The sequence below is a fragment of the Ictidomys tridecemlineatus genome, chromosome 4 (genome assembly GCF_052094955.1).
Source record: "Ictidomys tridecemlineatus isolate mIctTri1 chromosome 4, mIctTri1.hap1, whole genome shotgun sequence".
Lineage (NCBI taxonomy): Eukaryota > Metazoa > Chordata > Mammalia > Rodentia > Sciuridae > Ictidomys > Ictidomys tridecemlineatus.
Window position 1 is genome coordinate 65,799,868 of NC_135480.1, and position 17,674 is coordinate 65,817,541.

General features: G+C 35.8%; 1 protein-coding gene across 2 annotated transcripts in view; it reads right to left on the reverse strand.

Annotated features, from left to right (window-relative positions):
- Window positions 1-17,674, reverse strand: part of Ints4 (integrator complex subunit 4) — a 112,085-nt gene that overhangs the window by 81,554 nt on the left and 12,857 nt on the right. For both annotated transcript variants that reach the window (XM_013357721.4, XM_005323242.5), the window contains exons 4-5: window positions 14,906-15,012; window positions 82-267 (exon numbers count right to left, since the gene is read on the reverse strand). In XM_013357721.4, the coding sequence (XP_013213175.1) occupies window positions 82-267; window positions 14,906-15,012 (293 nt within the window). The remainder of the gene's footprint in view (window positions 1-81; window positions 268-14,905; window positions 15,013-17,674) is intronic.

The following is a 17,674-nucleotide window of genomic DNA, read 5'->3' on the forward strand; positions in this document are numbered from 1 at the left end:
AACATTAACAAAGCCGTGGGCAAAAACTAAAACCAAACATAATGAAAACCATCCCCCGATTAGTGTCAATAATAAGTTTACCATGGCTTTTATTGCTGCTGTTCTGACACGTGGATCTTGGTCATTGAAATAATCCCCTATAATATTTTGGACATCTCTGGCAGTTAGGCCTTCTGCATCTTTTGTGATACTTTTTTCCAAAGAGCCAAGATTGCCAAGTAATTGCAAACATTTATTTCTTACACCATGAGAGGTATCTGTTAAGTGCTATAAAAAGAGAGAACAAAAGGACATGATTAATATCTTTAAAAATAAACACATAAAGGCTGGGTGTGTAGCTCAATGGTAAGGTGCTTGCCTAGCATGCATGAGGCCCTGGGTCCAATCCCCCCCTCCACACACACACACCACAAATTTAAAAAAAAAAAAAGAAAAAAGAAAAAAGAAAAGAAAAGAGAAAGAAAAAAAAGCATTGCATCAATTTCAGGAATGATTTCGATCAATATATTTGCACCAATCTGTCTAGCATCATGTTACTTGAATATTCCTCTAACACATGAAACTTTAGAAAACAAGAATCCCATTTTTTATTTTTTAACTTTTATATCCCCAATTGCCAGCATTTTGACTTGTACATACAGAGTACATACTTTAATCTCAGTGACTTGGGAGGCTGAGGCAGAAGAATAAAAAATTCAAAGCCAGTCTGAGCAACTTAGTGAGGACCTAAGCAACTTATCAAGATCCTGTCTCAAAATTTAAAATTGCAAAGGGACTGGAATGTAGCTCAGTGGTAAAACACCCTGGGTTCAATTCCCAGTATCCAAATAAACAAACTAATAAAAAATAAAATAAAAGTTGTATCTAAGTTATATTTTATTTGTTATCAAATTTTAATAAGACAAAAAAAGTCTAAATTTTTTAAACTCTTAATATCCATAAAGCAATATACAAAACTCTTTAAGTGAAGAGTTCAATGGGTTTTCACAAAGAGAATACACACATAACAAGAATACACATTAGGGCTGGGGTTGTGGCTCAGCGGTAGAGCACTTGCCGAGCATGTGTGAGGCCCTGGGTTCAATCCTCAGTACCACATAAAAATAAATATATAAAATAAAGGTATTGTGCCCAACTACAACTAAAAGATTAAAAATAAAAATAAAAATAAATAAATAAAAAGAAAGGAATGGGGGCTGGAGATGTGGCTCAAGTGGTAGCACACTCGCCTGGCATGCGTGCGGCCCGGGTTCGATCCTCAGCACCACATACAAACAAAGATGTTGTGTCCACCAAAAACTGAAAAATAAATATTAAAATTCTCTCTCTCTCTCTCTCTCTCTCTCTCTCTCTCTCTCTCTCTCTCTCTCTCTCTCTCTCTCTCTTTAAAAAAGAAAAAGAAAAAAGAAAGGAATGGAACACAGCAAGGCATGGTGGCACATGCCTGGAATCTTAGCTATTCTGCGAGCTGAGACAGGAAGACCCCAAAGTTCAAGGCCAACCTTGGCAATTCAGTGAGGTCCTATCTCAAAATAAAATTAAAAGGGGGTTGGAAACGTAGCTTGGTCATAGAGCACCTCTATGTTCAATCTCTAGTACCAAAGGCCGAGGATGTGGGGATGGGCATGGAATGTGAGGCGCTGGGTTCCATCCTCAGCACCGCATAAATGTAAAATAAAGATACTGTGTCCACCTAAAACTGAAAAATAAATATTGAAAAAAAAAGATCAAATCAATAGTATCTGGCTTCTTTTGCTTAACTTATGTTTGTGAGATATATCCATGGTACAGCACCTAAAATGATTCATTCATTCTCATTACTATGTACTATTTTATTTACAAATACACCAAAATCTATTATTCCTTTCTGTTCATGGGTATTTGAGCTATTTAGAGTTTTTGGTATTAAACTAATGCTACTGTAATTATTCTTATATGTGGCGTTTAGTGCATATGGCCACATTTCTGTTAGTTACACACTTAAAAGTGGAATTGCTGAGCCAAAGGAAATGCACAAAGTCAGCTTAAGAAGATACTGCCAAACAGTTTTCCAGTGTGGTTAACTAATTTTAATTTACACTTCCACCAGTGGTGCATAAGTCCTCCATAAGTGCCATATCCTTGTCAACACTTGGTACTGTCAATATTTTTCATTCTAGCTCCTCCTCACCAACATTTTAAATAAATTATCAGTTACGTCTCTCATACCTAGTTCAGTGCTAGTAAAATAAGCTGTAAGGCAGTAACAGGAACAAAATATTATTTGAAGAAATGAAGTTGTATACCAGACTTTCAAATTTTTTCTGACTGGGACCCAAAGCTAGAAATACACATTATATTAAAACATAATACATAAAAATATACATACAAGAAGCTAAACAAAACAATATTCACCCCTACATCTTGTGATAAACCCTAATATTTGTATTCTATTTTGTTTTTCAAAATATACCAACTGTCCCATAAAATTGACTGCATTACCTACTAATGTATCATTATCCTCAGACTGAAAGGCATTTATATAGAGAAGAGAATGGAACTTGAAATTTTAAAACTTGGGTTTAAGCTGGGCGCAGTGGTGCACACCTGTAATCCCAGTGGCTGGGGAGGCTGAGACAGGAGGATAACAAGTTCAAAGCCAGCCTCCACAAAAGTGAGACGGTAAGAGACTCAGTGAGACCCTGTCTCTAAATAAAATACAAAATAGGGCTGAGGATGTGGCTCAGTGGTTCAGTGCCCCTGAGTTCAATCCCTGATACCAAAAAAAAAAAAAAGAAAACACCCTAGGTTTACAGAGTTCCTTAGAGAAATAGCTAGTTTTGAGACTAGGGCAAAAAATAAGTAAGAAGAACACAGGACACCTTATGCCAGAAAGCAAGGAAGATGTCTAAGACTAATGGAGTTCTGACCAAAAGGACTGAGAAACCAATCTAAGGGGTTTCTGCTGTCAACACTTTCATGACATCAAAAGGAATTCAGAATGTAAACTATTCCACAAGACAAATGACCCCGTTTCTTCAATGTACCCATAGCATTTAAAGAAAATACAAAAGAAGCCAGGCATGGTGGTGCATGCCTAGAATCCCAGCGGCTCAGGAGGCTGAGGCAGGAAGATCATGATTTCAAAGCCAACCTCAGCAACCACGAGGTACTAAGCAACTCAGTGAGACCATGGCTGTAAATAAAATAGAAAAAAGGGCTGGGGATGTGACTCAGTGGTTAAGCTCCCCTGGGCTCAATCCCTGGTAACAACAATAAAAAAGGGCTTTGAATTTGGCTCAGTGGCCAAGTGCACCAAAGTTCGATCCCTGTACCAAAAACAAAAAAGGAAGTACTATTATAAATTAAATCAAATTTAAGAGACTGTCTAAAACCAATATGTGGATCTTTTTGGATCCTAATCTAAATCAAACCAACCATAACAAGGGCATGTTTAATGAAATTTTAAAATTTTAATATAAATTGGTATGAGATGATATTAAGGAGTTACTGTTAAAAATTATAATAATTAAAAAATATAATACCATTAGAGACACACAATTAAGTATTTGCCATTTAAATAACATGATGATGTTAGGAATTTACTTTAAATCACTCTGACAACAACAAAAAGTGAAAGGGGAGAAGAGATGAAAAATATTGCAAATTGTGGAATTTATACTCAAAACTGGAAAGAATAATAAATTGAAATTTTCCATAATATTAAGGGGTTTTTTTGTTGTTGTTAAAAAACAAAGACCTGGATTCAAGTTGCAGCTGTGACTCACTAACTATATAATATTCAGTGTCAAGTCACTGAACCTCTCAGAATCTTACTGTTCTCTCATTTGCCTTACTTAATATACAGGTTTATTAAGAGGCTCAAATAAGGAACGTAAGTGTGAAAAACTTTATTATAAGCCATGATATGACTATTAGCTATTGTTACTATAACCTAAAATAAGGAAAATAGAAAGTCATATATAAAGTATATATATATGACTTTATATATATATATATATATATATATATATATTGCAAGATGATAACTACATGTACAGCTGCAAAAACAAGTATTTTTAGATAGTTCCTTTCACAAAGAACTATCCACAAATAAAATCACTAATTTGAAATATAATTAATAAATATAAATATAATTAATTTCTCTATCTTTCTTCTTGCCCTATTATCCGTCACCCTCCCTTCCTAGTAATAGAACATACAGTCTCTAGAAGTACTCTGAGTAATCACCTATCTATCCCTCTCCTTAATTCCATAACCACAATTTCTCAGGTAAAGAATGACAGAGTTAGGGGGCTGGGGTTGTGGCTCAGTGGCAGAGCGCTTGCCTCACACATGTGAGGCACTGGGTTCGATCCTCAGCACCACATAAAAATAAATAAACAAAATAAAGATTAAAAAAAAAAGAATGATGGAGTTAGGGGTAGGATTAGGGGACTAGCTCAGTGGTAGAGTCCTCGCCTAGCATGCACAGGACCATGGATTTGATCCCCAGAACTGCAGAAAAAGAAAAAAAAATGATAGGGATAAGTGATAATGCCTAATAATGCATGAATACATGGGCTACTTACTGGAAGAGCTAATTCAGGAATCAAAATTTCCTTATACTTAATCCAATTCTCACTTCTCATACAGCTGCATTATTTCCTTCCTTCCTTCCTTCCTTCCTCCCTCTCTTCCCTCCTTCCCTTCCTTCCTCCCTCCCTTCCTTCCTCCCTCCCTCCCTCCCTCCCTCCCTCCCTTCCTTCCTTCCTTCCTTCCTTCCTTCCTTTTTTCCAGTTATTGGGGACTGATCCAGGGGTGTTTTACCACTGAGCTTTATCTCAGTACTTTTTCTTCTGGGGGTAGTGTGGTACTGGGGATTGAACTCAGGGGCATTCAATCACTGAGCCACATCCCTAGCCCTATTTTGTTTTTTTTTAGAGACAAGGTCTCACCAAGTTGCTGAGGCTGACCTCATACTTGAGATTCTCCTGCCTCAGCCCCCTGAGTCACTGGGATTACAGACACATGCCACTGCAACCAGCTAATAAACAATTTCATGATTTTGGAAACTTTGCTCACTATGTTCAAAGGTGAGCATTTGAAACCCAAGTACTTAAAAAGTTCTGCAATACCTGTTTTCTTTATATCTATTATACTCTTACTCACAATATCAATATTCTCTACCCATGAAAAGTTCCTCAGGTTTCTAATAGTACTAGATAAATTTAGTGATACTACTCAATAAGTAATTCTTATGATTACCTTTCTGGGTTGCCAACACCTTTTGCAAGTAATACACCTCCATAAACAAATACACAATTCTGAATAAACAGGAAGACGTATCAAAACAGGTAAACATATCAAGAATAATACTATCTAGGGGTTGGGGTTGTAGCTCAGAGGTAGAGCACCCGCCTAGCAAGTGTGAGGCCCGGGGTTTGATCCTCAGCATCACACAAAAATAAATAAACAATAAATAAATAAATAAATAAATAAATGTGTTGTGTCCAACTACAACTGAAAAATATATATATTTAAAAAAAGAATAATACTATCTGGGAAGGAAGATACAAATTTAGAGAAAGAAAAAAAAACATCACAAACTGTGGAGTTAGGTTTGAATTACAAGTAGAAATGATAACTGACAATTGTTATTATATAGAAACACAACAATAAGTAGATATAATTATGTATATGTAACATAAATATGTATCCTCTAACTCTATACACTGAAAGTACACAAAAGCAATACCCCAATAGCAATGAGCACACCAAGCATCCAGCTCTTGGTTTCTAAGTATGATTCTCCACTAAAAGGAATCAAGTCTTCTAGATGAAAAGTGAGGTAGAACAGAGAAAACAAAAAATTACCCTAGAAGGGCTGGGGATGTAATTTAATGGTAAAATATTACTCAGTATATTCCCAGCACCACAGGGAGAAAAACAAAAGATAATCCTAATTAGAATAAGTCATACTTCATGTTTAAGTCTACTATTATAGATAATTAAAAAGAATAAATTTTAAAACAGAAGAGATGAGTCTAGAAATCTTAATGTAACAGAAAGAAAAAAAATATTCAAAAAAGAGAGAAGAGTCAAAAGGACACATACACAGCTTGAAGAGGCACCCAACTAGCCAAATTAAGAAATTTAAAAACCAAGATCAAAGACAGTAATAGGTGACAAATCATTGAATAAGAAAACCATTAGTCCATAAATAACATAAATTGAAAGTTCAATGATAAAATATTTATACAGTTTAAAAGTACCTCCCCCACAAAATATTTATTAATTTCAAAGGGAAAAAGTAATTTACAGTGAAGAAGCCTGACAAATACCACATTAACCAACAATCAAATAAAAACATTATCATGGGCTGGGGTGGTAGCTCAGTGGTAGAGTGTTTGCCTAGCATCTGTGAGGCACTGGGTTCAATTCTCAGCACCACATACAAAAAAAAAAGGTCCATTGATATACCACCTAATAGAATAAAATGATAACTACCTCATATCTGTGATATTTTGCCTAATATGGAAAATTTAAATCTAATCATGAGAAAACATTAGACAAACAAATTCAAGGTGGCTCCACAAAATAACTGTCCCATAATTTTCAAAGTGTCAAGGTCACAAAACCAAGGAAAGACTCAGGCATTATTCCAAATCAAAGGAAACTAATGAGATATGACAACTAAAATACAACATGTAATTATTAATTGGATCCTTTTCTATAGAATATTATGAAGGAACAAATGGTGACATCTGAATAGGGTCTGAGGATTAGACATTGGTAATGTGTCATTATTAATGTCCTGATTTTGATGGTCGCATTGAGGTTAGGTAAAAATCTGTCTTTGTTTATAGGAAACATGTTCTAAAGCATTCAAGAATAATGGGGCTCCAAGTTGACAACTTACTTTCAAACAAAAAATTCACAGAAATAGTAATTTTGATACAAATTTGAGATTTTTTTTAAATAAAAATTAAATTTTATAAACAAGCAATAAAGAATTTAAAAAGCATAGTTGCATAAACATTACAAAAGCATTGCAGTGCCCATAAGAAAAAGTATAATTTAAGACAATAAAAGGAAAGGGGCAGCCATGGTAGAACTTCACCCACACAGGTACAGAATACCTTCAGGAAGAATATAGGAAGCTTTGCAGAGAAAGTGATTTCATAAATTATTCCACATCTTAGCTAAGAGGCAAAGTGACACAGTAGAATGAGCACATACTGAATCAGACAGATCTAGGTTTGATTACTGGCCCTGCTACTTAGGACCTATGTGATCTTAACCAAGCCCCTTAAGCTTAATTTGTAAAAATAGGAATAATATTCCATACTACAAAATTTTATAGCAAATGGACTAAATTAATTCACTTAATAATTGTTTTATGTAAAATTAGCTAATAGCATCTGGGACATAGTAGACATTCAGTAAGTGCAAGCATCTAAATTGAACCTGGCACTTGGAATCTTCGAATGAACTTAAAAAAAATTTTTTTAAACCTACTTAAGAAGGACAGGAAAACAATTATAAGAAAGATAAGCAGATAATAGCAAAGAAAAGAAAATGAAAATGAAAGCAAAGAAAGGGGACCAACTACATGAATAAATCTGCAGATCTGGGACACACACACACACACACACACACACAAACTTTCAGCAACAGCTGCCTAACAGCAGGACAATCATTAGAGGCAGTAAGCACTTATTAATATTCATATCAGAGATGCTTCAGTGGAAGATTCATGAATTAAGTGGGGACACCTACACTTTCAGTAGAAGCCATATCCTATGTGAAGGTGGGGTGGGCACACAGGGGAAGGGAACAAGGAAAATCTTATGGGAAAGCTCCTATGTAAAAGAAGGGGTTCTCAGAGTGGTCATTTATTATAAAAATGGCACAATCAAGCACTTTAGTTCAGCTAATTCTTTGCCTCAGAATTATTCAAACTACAAAAATGTGAAACATACACCATTATGTCCCCCAAAAGACTTACATACAGTAAGGGCTCAAAATAATCCATCAAAATAAGATACTAAAACTGAAAAATGAATGAAAACTTCCAGATATCATGTGGACAATGAATGTCTTTGTCACTATTAATAAATTAGGGGTTTTTTTTAAGATTTACATGCTTTCTTTCCTTTTTTAAAAAATCTTTATTTTTATGTGGTGCTGAGGATCAAACTCAGTGCCTTGCAAATATGAGGCAAGTGCCCTACTGCTGAGCTACAACCCCCAGCCCCTGGGACACACACACACATGAACTTTCTAGCAACAGCTGTCTTTTTTTTTTTAATTGCTTGTTTACATTTAGTATAGAAGTATCATTTCTCAAAACTAAAAGGCTGACTGAATCATCTGCTCCTGAAGGTTGCTAACCATTGTTACAAATTCTATATTTGATTTTCAAACAAATTAAAACCTTCTAGCTCTACTAAGGTAACCAGGCAACAATGACGCATAATCAACCTATTACCAAACACTAAATCTTATCCCAAAAGAGAGTCTAAATCATACCCTCATGGCAACAATTACAATCTTATTGTATCCTTCCTCTACAGGTCACTTCTTACATCACAGCCAGCATCATTAAGAACTTCCAAGTGTCTGCAGATGCCATTTCCGTGTTTACACTTTACTGAGCTACTGAAGTGCTATAATTTTTCATATTAATGGGGTGAGTAAGCAAACCATTTCCAGTAGTAAAGCCAAATTTTGTCAAAAAGAAATAAAATACACAGTTAAAACTTTTCTACAGAAAAAAAAATCAATGGTTAAGTATATAAAGAGAGAATGGTATCATGACAAAAATAACTGATTTATTTAGTTTCGACATTTTTAAGCACAAATAACAATTCAGTATACTCTGTATGCAAATTATTCTAATGGATAACCTAACAAACCACACATAATAAATTGGGTAGAATTTTAAAAATGGTTTATTAGCCAACCACAGTGGTGCACGTGCCTGTGATCCCAGCAACAGGCTAAAGCAGGAGGATCACAAGTTCAATGCCAGCATGGGCCACTTAGTCAGATCCTGTCTCAAAACAAAATAAAAAGGACTAGGGATATAACTCAGTGGTAAAGCACCCCTGGGTTTAATCCCCAGTACCTCAAAAAAGAAAAATGAAAAATGGTGAGGGGGAAGGGTGAGGGGGAAATGGTGGGGACTGATATCAACCAAATTATATTGTTAAAGTGTGTGCATATAAGAATATATAATAATAAATCCCATCATTATGTACAATTACAATCCACCAATAAAAAATGTGGGGGAAAATAGACTAGGGGTGCAGCTCAACGGTAAAGTGGCCCTCCATTCAGTTACCACAAGAATCAGGGGAGGTGGTATGATTCTACCAAGCTGCAGTCTCAGGAGTTTAAGTACTTTTGCCATATTATTAAAGGAACAGAAATAGAGACTAGGAAAAAAGGAGAAATGGAGACAATTAAGCTAAAAGGAAGTCGTATGAAGAAAGATCTTTGTTGAAAAATCTTCACAAAGAAAGCAGAAGACACTCCCAATTTCCGTTATGAGATACTACACAAGAAAAGAATGATTTCCTGGACAAAATTGAATTATGTGCAATACTCAAAGACTGTATGTTCCCTCCAACAGTGTACAAGGGTTCTCTTTTCTCTCCATCTTTACAAACATTATTTTTTATCTTCTTTGATGAAAGCCATTCTAACAGATGTGAAGTAATATCTCATTATGGTTTTAATTTGCATTTCCCTGATAATTAATGGTGAGGAACATTTTTTTCATGAACATGTTGGCCACTAGTAGGTCTCCTTTTGAGAAGTTCTGTTCAGGTTCTTTGCCCATATCTTAACTGGGTTATATTTGTTTTTTATTATTGAGTTGAGTTCCTCACATATTTTGGAGATCAAATCTTTTATCAGTTGTATAGTTTGCAAATATGTTTCTCTATATATGTTGTCTATTTCGTTTGTTGTGCAGAAGCTTTTTTAGTTTGATATAACCACATTTGTGCATTTTTGTTTTTATTACTTGTGCCTTCAGATATCAAAATAATAATTGTCCAGACTAATATCAAGGAACTCTTCCCTCTGTTTTCTTCCAATAGTCTTAAAGTCTCAGATCTTATGTTTTAAGTCTTTAATCCATTTGAGTTGATATTTGTGGCAGTCTAACCAATATCCCCAGCAATCATTAATGAATACACACACTGTCCTTTCCCCACTGTGTGGCATACAATGTGTTGGAAATCAATTGATCATAAATGTGAGGGTTTATTTTTAGGCTTTCTATTCTATTCTATTGGTTAATGTATTCATTTTAATGCCAGTTCCATGTTGGGGTTGTTTTTGTTTTGTTTTCTGGTACTAGAGAGCAAACTCAGGACCTTGCATATGCTAGACAAGCACACTGCCACTGGGCTATGGCCCCAACCCTGCCATGTTTATTATAATTGCTTTATTAAATAGATTGAAATCAGGGGAATGTGATGCCTCCAGCTTTGTACTCTTTTCTCCTTGTGATACTGGGAATTGGACATACACTGGCTTTGTGCATGGTAGGCAAGTGCTCTACTACTGAGTCATATCCCCATCCCCTCATCTCTTATTTTTGACACAGGGTGTGGCTAAGTTGTCCAGGCTGGTCTCAAACCTGCCATTCTCAGCCTCCTAAGTAGTTGGAATTACAGGCATTTGCCACTACATCTGATCTACCATGGTAAACTTTTTAATAACTTTATCAACATATAAATTACATACAATGCAATTCATAAAATAAAGATATGTAATTCAATGGGTTTTTAGTATATTCACAAATGTACATGACCATCACCATAGTCACTTTTCAAACATTTCCAACATTTCAAAGAGACAACCCCTTAATAAAAAAACACTCTAGGTTGTGGCTCAGTGGTAGAGCACTGGGTTCGATCCTCAGCACCACATAAAAATAAATAAAAGTATCGGTCCATCTACAACTAAAAAAATAAACAAATAAAATTATTTTTTAAAAAAAGACATCAATGTGAACCATTCTGCTATCAACCTCCTATCTTTCTATCCAGTAGAGCCCAAAGCAACCACTAACATATTTTATTTACCTACTATTTGAAATTCAGTGTAAACAGAATCATATAATCAAGTTGTACCATGCTTTGGATATTTTAAATGGCCAAATAATATTCCACTGTATTTTATTTTTATCAGTTTATCACTTGATGATCATTTTTTAAAATTTTTTAGTTGTTAATGGACCTTTTTTTATTCATTTATTTATATGTTGTGCTCAGAATCGAACCCAGTGCCTCACATGTTAGGCAAGCACTCTACCACTGTGCCATGATTCCAGCACCAGTTGTTTAACTTTTGATTATTATGAATAATGCTATTCACACATCAAGTTTCATGTAAACATGTTACAGTTTATTGGTAAGTACCTAATGACTGACCGTTTTGAGCACCTTTTTAAAATTTTTTCTTAATATTTTTTAGTTGTAGTTGGACACAATACCTTTATTTTATTTATTTATTTTTATGTGGTGCTGAAGATCGAACCCAGAACCCCACACGTGCCAGGCAAGCACTCTACCACTGAGCTACAACCCCAGCCCCAGTTTTGAGCATCTTTACAGGCTTATAGATCATTTTTACATCTTCCTTGGAGAAATACCTATTTAGATATTCTGTCCACATTTTAATTGGGTTATTTATATTTTTATTATTGAGTTGCAAGAGTTTAGTGCCTTGTTTTAGATATAAATATATATGAGATACAAATATTTTTTAACATTTGGTGGACTGTCCTTTCACTTTCTTAATTGTGCCCTTCAGCACAAGTTTAAACACTAAAATTCAATTTATTTTGTTTCCTATTCTTACTTGTGTTTTTGTCATATCTAACAATCCATTCCAAATCCAAGGTCCTGAAAATTTCCTGATATATTTTGTTCCCAAATGGTTTATAATTTTGTTTTACTTAGGTCTTTGATTCATATTGAGTTAATTTTTGTATATGGTGGTAGAATAGTTACCAACTTCATTCATTTGCATATGAATAGCTAGCTGACCTCACAAAATGTGTGCAAAAGACTCTTCTTTCTCCATTAAATATTACTGGTACCCTTGTTGAAAATGAATTGACCAAATATACATGGGTTTAGTTCTTCACTATTGATTCTATTCCGCTGAATTTTAGGCAGATACTACACTGTCTTGATTACTGGTGCTCTGTAGTTAAGTTTTGAAATTGGCAAACATAAATTATCTTAATTTTTTATTTTTTTGTTCTTTTTCAGTTATTTTTAGCTTCCTTTAAAGAAAGCTCCAGGGCTGGGGTTGTGGCTCAGTGGTAGAGTGCTTGCCTGGCATGTGTGAGGTAGTGGATTCAATCCTCAGCACCACATAAAAATAAATAAATAAAATAAAGGTCATCTATAACTAGAAATATTTAAAAAAGAAAACGAAAAAGAAAAAAAGAAGAAGAAAGAGCAGAAGGAGAAGGAGGAGGAGGAGGAGGAGGAGGAGGAGGAGGAAGAGGAGGAGGAGGAAGAGGAGGATGAGAAGGAGAAGGAGGAGAAGAAGAAGAAGAAGAAGAAGAAGAAGAAGAGGAAGAAGAAGAAGAAGCAGCAGCAGCAGCAGCAGCCAGGCACAGTTGCTCACACCTGTAATCCCAGCAGCCTGGAACACTAAGACAGGAGGATCATGAGTTCAAAGCCAGCCTCAGCAACTTACCAAAGCACTAAGCAACTCAGTGAGACCCTGTCTCTAAATAATATACAAAATAGGGATAGGGATGAGGCTTAGTGGTGGAATGCCCCTGAATTCAATCCCTGGTATGAGAAAAAAAAAAGGAATAAAAAAAGAAAGAAAGAAAAAGAAAAAAAGAAAGTTCCATATAGCTTTCAGAATATAAGTTTTATAACTTTTTTTTTTTTTTTTTTTTTTGGGTAGAGGTGGGTTACTGGGAATTGAATTCAGGGGGCACTCAACCACAGAGCCAAATCCCCAGCCCTTTTCTATATTTTATTTAGAGATGGTGCCTCGCTATTGCTGAGGTTAGCTCTGAACTCACAATCCTCCTGCCTCAGCCTCCTGAGCCACTGGGATTACAGGCATACACCACTGTGCCCAACAAGTTTTATACTTTTTATTCTTTATTTGTTTTAATTTTTATTTAATTTTGGGGTACCAGGGATTGAACTCAGGGGCACTTGACCACTGAGCCACATCCCCAGCCCTATTTTGTATTTTATTTAGAGACAGGGTCTCCCTGAGTTCTTAATGCCTCACTTTTGCTGAGGCTGGTTTTGAACTTGTGATCTTCTTGCCTCAGCCTCCCAAGCTGCTAGGATTACAGGCATGTGCCACCGTGCCCAACTACTTTTTATTTTTTAATTGCAGTACTGTAGATCGAACCCAAGGCCTCAGGTATTAACCTACATCCCTAGTGCCTTTTACTGTTTTTTTGGGACAGGGTCCTGCTAGATTGCTAAGGCTGACCTTGAACTTGCAATCCTCCTATCTCAGTTTCCTGTGTGGCTGGGATTACAGGAATGTGATACAGTACCCAGTTTAGATTTCCTAAATTTATTACTAAATAAAGTCATGTGTCACTTAAGGATGGAAATCTGAGAAATACATGGTTAGGCAATTTCAACACTGTGCAAACATTATAGTTTTCTTACACAAACCTAGATAGTATAGCCTACTATTCACCTTGGATAAGGGAATATATAACCTATTACTTCTAGGCTACAAACGTTTATAGCATTTTACTGTATTGAATACTGTAGGCAAAGATAGGTGCAATGGTACACACCCATAATCTCAGTGACTCAGGAGGCTGAGCAGAAGGAATCTCAAGTTCTAGTCCTGCATGGGCAACTTAGCAAGACTCTTGTCTCAAAAAGAAAAATAACAAGGATGGGAGATGTAGTTCAATCCCTAGTACTACAAAAAATATTGAAGGCAACTGTAACACAATGATAATATTTCTGTACTAAACATTAAAAAGGCATAGTAAAAATATGACATAAAAGATAAAAATGAAAAAGATCTTTATAGAAAATAAAAGAAATAATGTCTGATTTAAAAAAAGAAGATAAAAATGGGTGTTGGAGTGATTTTAGCATATGTAATACCTTGGATTCAATCCACAGCACTGCCCAAAAAAAGATTAAAAAAAAAATGACATACTATGAGCTAGTCATGATAGCACACACCTATAATCCCAATATTTCAGAAGGTTAAGGAAGGAGAATCACAAGTTGAAGGCCATTACTGTCAACTTAGTTAGACCTTGTCTCAAAATAAATAAAATAAAAAGGGCTGGGGATGTTGCCTAGTGGTAGAGTCCTGCTGAAGTCAATCCCCAGTACCAAAAAAAAATTTTTTCCCCCCAAACAGTTGCTTTTGTCTAGTTGTCCTATTCATTGAAACAATAGACATAATAAAAAGAATGTGAACTTTGGAGTCAGAGAAACCAGAGTCTACATGGCTGGTTTACAAATTCCTACTAGTAAAAACTTGGAAAAGTTAGATCCTTTAAAAGTCTCAGTTTCTACCTCTGTAAAACAGGGATCTCAAGAAGTTAACTTAAGGATCATGAGAGCCAAATGAAAAACTGAATACAAAGCACCATAATAAGAAAAGTGAATTATAAATACAATATACTTAGTAGCTATATTCTGAAATTATTTTCATTTCTTTGGGCAGGAGGAAGCAGCTCATTTTATAATAAGTTACTTCGCTTTTTTCCTAACTCAATACCAAGGACAAAAATAGATGGCTCTTAAAACCATTAAGAGACCTTGGCAACCCTCAGTTACAGGTTTAGAAGATGGATAAAAGCACACTTTTCAGCTCCAACCACCTGACCATATAATGCAAAAATGTTGAAGAGAAAAAACCAATATACTCTTACCTTGCAGGCCACATCAACTAATCGTGTCTGAATAGCTTGATTCTCTGGCAATTTAGTGCCAATTGCAAGCAAAGTGTCCAGGAGTTGAGCTAGGACTTGATGAGACTCTAGAAAAGAAGAAGAAAAGTTAGATTTCAGAATCTCAAAAGGAGATCAACCAAAACTAATTCACTTTGTTAAAGAATTCAGATTTAGCTGGGTGAGGGGATCCACACATATAATTCCAGCTATTTGGGAGGCTAAGGGAGGTGGATTAAAAGTTTAAGACCAGCTTAGCCAACTTACATGAGACTTTCCCTCAAAAATTTTTTTTGAATTTTTTAAAAAAAATATTGGGTATGCAGCTCAGTGGCACAGTGGGTTCTATCCCCAGTACTGCAAAAATAAATGAGTAAGTAGAGCAAAAAGCACTAGGGTGCAGCTCAGTGGTAGAGAGGTTGCCTAGCATGGGCAAGGCCTTGGGTTTAATAGCTAGATCCAAAAATAAATAAACAAAGAGCCAAATCCAAGTTTATTATGCAGATTATCTTCTTTGTTTAATTGTTCTTTCATGTTCCAAAATATGGGTGTTATGATTTATAAGAGGATTTTAGGTAGCAGTCAGGTGATCAGTTTTATATTAATAATTATTATATGTAAATAATTTAGTTTACAGAAAAATTGCAGTTACAATTGACATATGCCACTGTTTTATGTTACTAATGTCAAAATTCTCTTTAAATTTAGTTTGTGAAACAATTAATTCATTTAACAAAAATATAAAATCATAATATAGATTTCATGAAGCAAATATTGTCCACAATGGCATGCATGATATATAAATTATTAAGTCTTGGGAAACACTGATTAAATCACTTCTTAGTAAAAATTCCAGTAATAGTACATTGAACATATCTGTTTATCTCTACTCTTTCCTAAAACTAACATAAGAGTAACATATTCTTACTAACATAAGAGAAAAGAAAGTAAAAGGGGAGAAACCTGAAAGACTAATGAAAACAGAAGAAAAAAGGTAAACAGGTGAGGAAAGTCCACAAAATTTTCAGAGGGAGAAATTGAAAACTAATAGAAATAGAAAACTAATAGTAAATATCTGAGATAGGTATCACTACAAAGCAAATAAATTCTAGTTATATCACCCCAAAAAGGCTCATTTAAAAAAAGGTGTGGTGGTACACACCTGTAATTCCAGTAATTTGGAGGCTGAGGCAGGAGGATTGCAAGTTCGCAGCTAGTCTCAGCAACTTAACAAGCCCTAAACAACTTAGCAAGACTCTGTCTCAAAATTAAAAAAAAAAAAAAAAGTCTGGGAATATAGCTCAGTGGTAAATCATCCCTGGGTTAATCCAGTACCAAAAAACAAAAAAAATAAACAAAAAATGATGATGAGGAACAGATTTGCCTGACATCTCTGTAGGAAACAGTTCAATCCCTGGTCCTTATCTGTCTTACACAGAAGTGATCACTGAAACATTTATTCTGTACAGAAAATGAACCAGAAAGAATGCAACTTGGGGGAATACCTTCTGAGGACAAGGAAGAGACAGAGGGAAGAATAGAAGATTAAGAGAGAGTAGACATACCAAATCATAAAATGCTCCCTCCCACCTTCCCCCAAACCTCCCTTCAACTGCTTTGGCTCCAAGAACACAGGCTTCTTCCTAGGAGATTCACAAACATCTAATTGCAAAAACTCACAGACCCAGGAAAAAACACCAACAAAAAACTAACACTTAACAGTCCTCCAAAGACATGCAGAAAGATCCTATAGTAGAAGTTACAGTTGAAAAGTCTTATTCTTGTATATAAGACTACCCATCAGGTTTTCTTTATTTTTAATATTTATTATTTTTTAGTTTTTTAGGTGGACACAATATCTTTATTTTATATTTATGTGGTGCTGAGGATCGAACCAGTGCCTCATGCATGCTAGGCAAGCACTCCACCACTAAGCCACAATCCCAGCCCCTACCCATCAGGTTTTCATGCCTCATCTTAAATTTAAATGCAACATCAAAGATAACCAAGAAAAACCACAGGGTGCAGTGGCACACCCCTGGAGTCCCAGTGGTTCGGGAGGTTGAGGCAGGAGGACTCTGCCTGAATTCAAAGTCAGCCTCAACAACAGCAAGGTACTAAGCACCTCAATGAGACCCCATCTCTAAATAAAATATAAAATAGGGCTGGGGATGTGGCTCAGTGGTTGAGTGCCTGAGTTCAATCCCAGGGAGGGAGGGAGGGAGGGAGGGAGGGAGGGAGGGAAGGAAGGAAGGAAGGAAGGAAGGAAGGAAGGAAAGGGAGGGAGGGAAGGAAGGAAGGAAGGAAGGAAGGAAGGAAGGAAGGAAGGAAGGAAGGAAGGAAGGAAGGAAGGAAGGAAAGGAAGGAAGGAAGGAAGGAAGGAAGGAAGGAAGGAAGGAAGGAAGGAAGGAAGGGAGGGAAGGAAGGAAGAAAGAGAGAGGGGGGGGGGAGGGAGGGAGAAAGAAAGAAAGAAAGAAAAGAAAGAAAGAAAGAAAGAAAGAAAGAAAGAAAGAAAGAAAGAAAGAAAGAAAGAAAAAAGAAAGCCAGCCCACAATTCCCTCTGAGGGAGGGAGGGAAGAAGGGAGGGAGGAAGGACAACATCATGCAGTGGTGCACACCTATAATCCCAGCAACTGGGAGGCTGAGGCACAAGAATCACAAGTACAAGACCAACCTCTATAGCAAGACTCTGTCTCAAAATGAAAAAGGGGAGGTGTGGGGACACAGCTCAGTGGAACAATCTCCTGGGTT